Here is an 8,081-nt window from a genome sequence, read left to right as displayed (position 1 = left end):
GCGCAGGAGAGAGCTGTGATTTCTGCCCTGGAGCACAGCCGAGAGGATATGAGACTCGAGCAGGAGAAGAAGGTTGGTATTCACTGCTGTACTGTTACTCATAGTATTAAATCGCTAAATAATGAATCTGTGTTTTTTAAGAAATTCACATTTAGAATGATGTGTTAATATTCTCTGTAGCATCAGTAAGGGAGCGTCTGAATGGATCATGAAATGAATTTTCCAAAATGTTTTTTTTAGAAATATTTTTATGCTTAAATGTCTATTTATTAAATAATTTTTATTATCAAAATGATTATTATTATTTAAAACAAATTCTGTGTCCAAAGATTATATCCACTGCCCAATAAACATTGCACCTGCCCCTTATGGCACCTTTGGCAAATGGCTGGCCTACAGGTGGATGGTCCCACGTTGCTCCTTAGGGCTGAACCCGGCCAGGTACCATGGGAAACAGCCAGGTGCTCACATTCGAGCACCAACCCTGGCTCCAAAGTGAGGCCCCAGTTGCAACACACGAGGCAGTGTCGTGGCCCTCGATTTTATTGTACTCATAGGGGGGTTTTTGAATCGTACTTAAAGGCCCGTTTCCACTGAGTGGTACGGTACGGTTCGGTTTGGTACGCTTTTATAGCCGTTTCCACTGTCAAAAAGCGTACCGTACCACTTTTTCGGCACCCTTTCGAAAGGGTACCAAACACGAGGAAGGGTACCAAAAGGCGGAGCCACACGCGCAGCTGAACTCTATTGGTTTACAGAGATACTTCATTCGCCTACGCAACAAGCCAGAATGAAAACAAAAAACCCGCCATGTTTGAAATACACAGCCGACGAGCTGAGACATAACAGCGGAATGATTTATACATATAATAACAAGCCATGGTCAATCCGGGCTCAAACAAACCTTGTCGTCGTCTTGATAAACAGCCACAAAGCCAAGAAGAAGAGCAGATTTACCCTGTGCCCCGTAGTTTTTTACGAGCCAGTCTGAGGCGCGAGCGGTCTTGCTTTCTTGCTAGCGATCGCGTGCGTCTAACATTATATCTGAAATGACAAACATCTTAAGCTGATGATAATAACCTGCGCTTGATTATTGATGTGCTTTTAAACCCCGATCGTGTCAGACACTGTCAAACGCGAGAGTGAAGCGTGAAGAAACAAAGGAGAAACCGGAAAAAAGGAGCACATTATTTTACAGCAAACATGAACAAAATGCCATGTATAACTAACTTATAATCTTCACATTTTGGACTAATATGAACTCAGAATGACGGAATTACTCTCTAACAGAGGCTACATGTGCTGCTGAAAATTACAGACACAGATGAGAGGTTTTCACTGACTAGGCTATATTTTGTATGGTTTTGAACCTAAATACAGACGAAAATGTCTGCTGTGTGTAGTTCTTCTGTAGTTGGTAACATATCGGAGACTGTAAGGGGCTGTATGTGTCTATATATGTTCATTTATTTAGTTATTTAATATAATTACAGACGTTACGGTAGTCTGTTTCACACTATCATTGATCTGCAGTTATAATCAACTCATGTTCATTGAAAAGTTAGTAATAAACATTTATCACAAGTATTTATGTGTATGAAGCATCTGTTTTGTGAGAAATGCTTTTCATATGATATGTGAACGACCCATACAGCTTTATTGTAGACATTTCCTCGAGCTAGAATGACGTCGACTGAAACTTTGTCATACACCACGCCCATCAAAAGGGTACCCTTGTTAGTGGAAACGCAAGCCTGATAAAGGTGACCCGTACCAAACCGAACTGTACCGTACCGTACCAGTCAGTGGAAACGAGCCATAAGGCTCGTTTAAACTTCTGTGTTGAGTGATCGCCGTGACCCCTGGCGCATGCCTTGCATGGCATGTAGCTGTGCATTTTATGCTTCTGTCTGCTGCTTGTGTTGCTCTACAATAACACTTCTGAAACGCTAGCTGGCAGTGAGGTTTTTATGTTCCTCTGTTTCGAGTTTCTTCGCTAGTGTTTAGTTTTTTCTGAACGCTACCTTAATGTAGAAGTAGCTAAAACTCGCTCATTCTGAGGCAGAAACCGGCAGATGTGCAACAACTTTAATCACAAGGTTAACACAAAACTGTCCATCTGGAGCTCCTTCACAGGACTCGACACTTGAAAACACCTGCTTCAACAGGTTTGTGCAGCTCTCACCCCTTCCCACACTCGTCAGCGTTACCAAGCCAACCAATCACAGAGCTTACACTGTGTTGTTGTGACATGTAGTTAAATTTTTTTTGAAGTGCGCATCAGCATCGCAGTCAACCACAGCGAACAGTGTGCACTTGATGCAGAAGTATAAATTTACCTTTAGACTGACCTGTCATCTAAAGCCGCCTTTCCACTGCACACAACATTTAGACACGACTGTCTGAATATGCCCCCTTGTGGTAGTCGCACAGAATTTTCCATTTTGTCATGCCCCATGGGAGGGCTCTCAAGCGGGTCACACACTGGATGCGCCGCGACATGGTGTGCACATGACAGTTGGAAGTATCGCACACCAGTTGCGCACATTTGCGTGTTATTTAAAATGAAACTATTCAGATGCTGCTCTGTGGCATGGCAGAAATATGAACAGTGTCCTGAGTCGTAGCTGGGTGCCACAGACAGCTGCCGACTTGCAGCGCCGGTGTGCGTACACTGATAGAAATCTATGTTTAGAATTCTAAAATGCATGCTGCTGCGTGGCGCAATGTGGTGTATCTGGTATGCGACCCATCCCCCCCCCTTCGGTGTTTGAAATAAAGGAGTGCAAAAGCAAGAGCCTTTATTCTCTGTGTATTCACCATGGTTGAATGAATGAATACTAGAAACTTATAGATCTTATTTATAGAACTTATAGAACTTATTTCTCATCTCGTGTGTACGGACCTGCTTGGACAACACTGAAATGCATCACATCTGGTCAGCCGGTTGCATACGGGGTTGTTGCTAGATCGGATACGGTTGTGACCGGAAGTTAACACGAATTATTTATATTATTTATTACATTTCTCATTTATTGTATTTTATTAACGTCTACTCCCACCCCAAACCTAAACCCAACCATCACAATAATGTAGAAACAGTAGTCGTACCGTATATTATTCATGTTATGTATTAAATAACTCAATAAATTGTATTTTTTAACATCTACCCCAACCCTAAACCGAACCATCTCAGTACTGTAAAAATCGGTACTCGGTACTGACCGCATATCCATCTAGACTTTCCCCGCATATGGTCTAATTGCAGGAGTTCAAATATTTTAATGAAACAGCTTTCAGACTGGATGCGGAAAGTGCTTCACAATGAAACCCATCCAAAGAGCAGCAGATTGCACCATTGACTAGCTTGAGTGCGTCATTGCCAAAGTTTAAAATGACTGTGTGGATATGCAGGTACCTCTCACTGGAAGACCAACGTCAGCTTAAATAATGTGAAAACAGTAATACTACTGTACTGTCATTGCAACGCTGGACTCAGTAGTACAGATTCAGTAAAAAGTTAGTGATATAAAATGTAGTTATTTTATTGCCTTGTGGGTTTTTTGTCAGTATAATTTAAGCTGTGTTAAAGTATAAAAGTTTTACTAAATTACTGATTTAGTTCATCGCTACCTGAAATCTCTGGATATTGCACAGTGATACTAAGAGACTGTGTGTGTGTGTGCGTGTGTGTGTTTGTAGGTTCAGGAGGTGCGTGAGGTGATGGAGGCTGAGATGAGGACTCAGTTGCGTCGTCAGGCTGCTGCACACACAGATCACCTGCGGGACGTGCTCAAGGTTCAGGAACAGGAGCTGCGTGAAGAGGCTCAAGAGGTACACACACTGCCTCTTCACATTGAAACATCCTCTACAAATTAAATTGAATGAATAAAGAATGCGTTTAGTCCAAAACCAGTATACAGACTTGCATTGTTAATATATATATATATATATATATATATATATATATATATATATATATATATATATATATATATATATATATATATATATTGTTGTTATTTTCAACAAGACTATAATTTTCTGTAATAACTAAATCTAAATATATTCTGTCTTTATTTGTAGATTCTGAACAGTAAGATGATGGAGCAAGAAACTCATTACCGTAGACTGACTCAAGAACAGCTGGACACCTTCACCCTGGACATGAACGCAGCTTACGCCCGTCTGAAAGGCATTGAAGAGGCCATAGACAGTAAGTTAGCTAGATGGCTACAACCATGCCAATAGTGTAACCATTTGAATCTTGATCAAGGTTATTTTAGTAAACGAAAACTAAGACTAAAATTCTAGGTCAAATATATTTTTGTTAACTGAGATAAAATAAAAATAAAAATCACAATAAATGAAAAACTATAACTAACTGAAACTAACAAAATTAACTGAAAACTAACTGAAATAAAATAATGATTAGCAAAAATCTGATTCTTTGGCAGAAAATCTGACTTGCGAATACTTCCTGTAGATGGCGCTACTTTTTACTTTTATCTATTATTCGTTTAGGTTCCACTTCTGAGGCTTTGGATTCAGTGTCTGTTCAAATATTATTTTACTTTTATTACTAAGAGGTTTCAACAAGGGTTCATTTAAGCTGCGCAAACATTAAGCTTTGCTGTGATCTAGTCTGGACATGATCCGTTAACTGTTAAACTAGAATTACTAAAACTGAAACTAAATATTCATTCATTCATTCATTTTCTTTTCTGCTTAGTCCTGTTTTTTGACATGGTTTATGCAGCGGATGCCCTTCCAGCCACAACCCAACACTGGGAAGAAACTAAATATATCAAAACTAAATGGAAATGTGTTCCCCTGAACAAATCTAAATTAAAACTAACGAAACCAACTAAATGAAATTTACAGCAAGTTTTAAAATGGTATAGGGGAATTACCAACCTACGTCGCACATGATGTCACACAGGTTCAACCGCGCATACCGTTTGCAAAAAAAGACCAGTTGCAATAGCAAACATGTTGTGCTGTGCAGTAGGATGCCAAAAAAAAAATTTACCGTACACCACACTGCTTTTAAAGCCAACCACAGACGTCTTTGGCTAATAGCCATCAGAAGAGCTGAATGGAGTGAGGGCCTAATTAAAAATGCACGACTCTGCAGTTCTCATTTTATATCAGGTAAGTTCACACTATGCTGAATCATACACATTACTTGTTTTTGATTGCAGCAATGATTTCAGCAAAAACATAAATATGGTGAATTAAACTGCGAACACTGAATGCTAAGAATGAAATGTAAAAGTGTAAGTTCACATACCCTGCCGTACAGGTGTGGTTCACTGTCAGAATGCAGTTGTTTTGCTTGTTGATGATTATCCAGGCTTTGTACAGTTCCGTCTTCTTTCCTTGTCTTTAGCTAGGCAGAACCTCGGTTTTTAGCACTACGTAATTTTGAATCTGGTAATCATGGAACATTATCTGCACATGACCACACAGAACAAAATTGTTGGCATCCAAAGACTTGTAGACCTTTAACTTCTCTCCTGTAAAAACACTTGGAGTTTCAATGAGATAATTGTATATCGAGCTGGATGCTTGGCCATTTCGTCTTATCCAATATCCATTGGGAGGGTGCCATCACCGATGGACCTGTCAGATGAACGCCGCTCACTTTATCGTTGCAGAATAACTGTGCTTGTCACTCGGTGACAAGCTGTTAAAATACGCTGAAAGCATTATGTAAATAACATGTATAATATGAAATCAATATAACCTATCTCCAATACAACAACAAACTCTGTACCGCATCGGATATCATTCCCTCGCTGTAAATGCTAGCACTCCTGTTTTTTTTTCTGCAACCTTGCTGTGCGCGCATCCTGGATGTTTACAGACTGGTAATTCGTCTATTGAATTAAAAACAAACAAAAAATGCTGAACAAAAAAAAACCCTTCATCTTGATGTGACTTGACTGATGTTTCTCATTTTTCACATATCAAATATCTGCTTTGTCTTCAAGGTCATGTGATTGCCGAGGAAGAGGCCCGTAAGGCTCACCAGCTGTGGCTTTCGGTTGAAGCTCTAAACTACACTCTGAAGTCAGCGGGTGCTGATTCCCCCACTGAGCCTCTAGAGGGCGCTGTACGTGCCATTAAAGAGAGCTGCACAGAAAACGAATTTGCACAGGCGCTGGCCATCGCCATTCCTGAAGAGTCCCTCAATCGAGGAATCTACAGCGAAGCTTCCCTTCGCGCACGTTTCTACGACATCCGCCGGCTCGCGCGACGCGTGGCACTTATCGACGAAACCCGCAACAGCCTTTACCAGTACTTCCTGTCCTACCTACAGTCCGTCCTTTTGTTTGAGAGGGATCAAGAAGCGCCACCTGCTAAACTAGCACCTGAAGACCTTGACACATTCAAGCTGCTAGCCTACGCTACTTACAGCATCGAGCGCGGCGACCTGGAACTAGCCGCTAAGTTCGTCAATCAACTTCGCGGAGAGTCACAGCGTGTGGCGCAGGACTGGCTCAAAGAAGCCCGGCTTACTTTAGAAACAAAGCAGGTGATTAGCCTGCTATCAGCGTATGCTAATGCCGTAGGCTTGGGCACCACACAGGCCCCTTAGCCACACCCACTCTGTGGAGATTATGTAAATTATGAGGAGTGTTACTCGCCCGCTATTAATGGAACCTTCCGCTCCTCTGATTAATTTATAAATAGGTTGTGTGCTAGCCCAAAATATTAGCATTTCTTATCTCCCAGATGCACTTTTTTCCAGGAAGTCCTTGCCCTTAAAGTACTCTTAAGTGGCCTACCATACAGAACAACCAGTAGCTGTACCTCATTTACGGGAAACGCATCTCAAAGGTTTTGTTGAGCTTGGCAGTGGCACTCCTCTGTGTATATGGTGCACTCTCACTGGTTAGGATCAAATGTGCAGGTTGAAGGGCCACTGGGTCAGCACTGTGGTTGGCAGCTTTACACCTGTTCACCGTTTCACAATGTAACGCTTCAGTTTCAAAGTTATATTTACTGGTTGTTTATTAACCCAGACTGTTGAGAATCAGTCCTTCTCTCATTCAGTATTGGAGATCAATAAATCATGGTTGTTGACATGAATGGCATTTTGGTTCTTTGCATGTCTGCGAGTTTGGATCAAAGAAGCAACGCTAGGTTTACTTTGTGAAGAGATAGTTCAAACAAAAGGGCATTTACTCACATTTCACTTGTCGCAGATCTGTTTTGTTGAGTTTTTATTTTTTGTTGAACACAAAAGGATATATTTTTCGAAGAAAGCTGTAAACCTGAAACCATGGACTTTCTTTCTTCAAACAATCTTTTTTTGTGTTCAACAGAATAAAGAAACTCATAAAGGTTTATAAGCACTTGAGGATGAGCCTGTATTGAGTATATTTAGTTTTTGTGTGGGCGAACTATCCTTTTAACAGTTTGTGAAATACAATGTAGTGAAGACCTTTTAGTAAACCTGTTAAGTTGAGTGGTATGATGATCTGCATTACTTTTTTTAAAGTGATTAAACCCGTTGTCTTAAAATTATTATATGAAATACCAACACAATCTCACGGCAATTCGTAACTTTTTGATTTAGTGGCTAATTCGTACAAATTCGTACGATATAATTCGTACAATATTGTACGATTTGCTCATCCTCCAATGACGGATGGGTTTAGGGGTGGGGTTAGGTGCCACGCCTCCTTTTTAAAATCGTACAATTTCGTACGACTGAACTCGTACGAATTAGCCACTAAACTGTCAAAATGTAAAATACTTACGTTTTCTCGTGAGATCAGGCTGGAAATACAGTATTGTTCAAAATAATAGCTGCGCAACATGACTTAGCAGAATAATCCAAGTTTTTAGTATATTTTTTTATTGCTACATGGCTAACAAGTTAGCTGCAGTAGAGTCTCAGAAAACTAACAAGACCCAGCATTCATTATGTACACGCTCTTAAGGCTGTGCAATTGGGCAATTAGTTGAAAGGGGTGTGTTCAACAAAATAGCAGTGTAACATTCAATCAGTGAGGTCATCAATTCAGTGAAAAAACAGGTGCGAATCAGGTAGCCCCTATTTAAGGATG

General features: G+C 40.5%; 1 protein-coding gene across 2 annotated transcripts in view; it reads left to right on the top strand.

The window, feature by feature from the left end:
• immt (inner membrane protein, mitochondrial (mitofilin)) overlaps positions 1-7,098 on the top strand; it is a 29,593-nt gene extending 22,495 nt beyond the window's left edge. For both annotated transcript variants that reach the window (XM_056471843.1, XM_056471842.1), the window contains 4 exons: positions 1-72; positions 3,703-3,834; positions 4,087-4,216; positions 5,997-7,098. The exon at positions 1-72 is cut by the window's left edge and continues 152 nt beyond it. In XM_056471843.1, coding sequence (XP_056327818.1) covers positions 1-72; positions 3,703-3,834; positions 4,087-4,216; positions 5,997-6,604 — 942 coding nt within the window. In that variant the 3' untranslated portion in view covers positions 6,605-7,098. The remainder of the gene's footprint in view (positions 73-3,702; positions 3,835-4,086; positions 4,217-5,996) is intronic.
• The last annotated feature ends 983 nt before the right edge of the window (positions 7,099-8,081 follow it).

Source organism: Danio aesculapii, chromosome 14 (genome assembly GCF_903798145.1).
Source record: "Danio aesculapii chromosome 14, fDanAes4.1, whole genome shotgun sequence".
Taxonomy (NCBI): Eukaryota; Metazoa; Chordata; class Actinopteri; order Cypriniformes; family Danionidae; genus Danio; species Danio aesculapii.
Note: the sequence above shows the minus strand (reverse complement) of the source record. Positions and strands in the feature narration are given on the sequence as shown.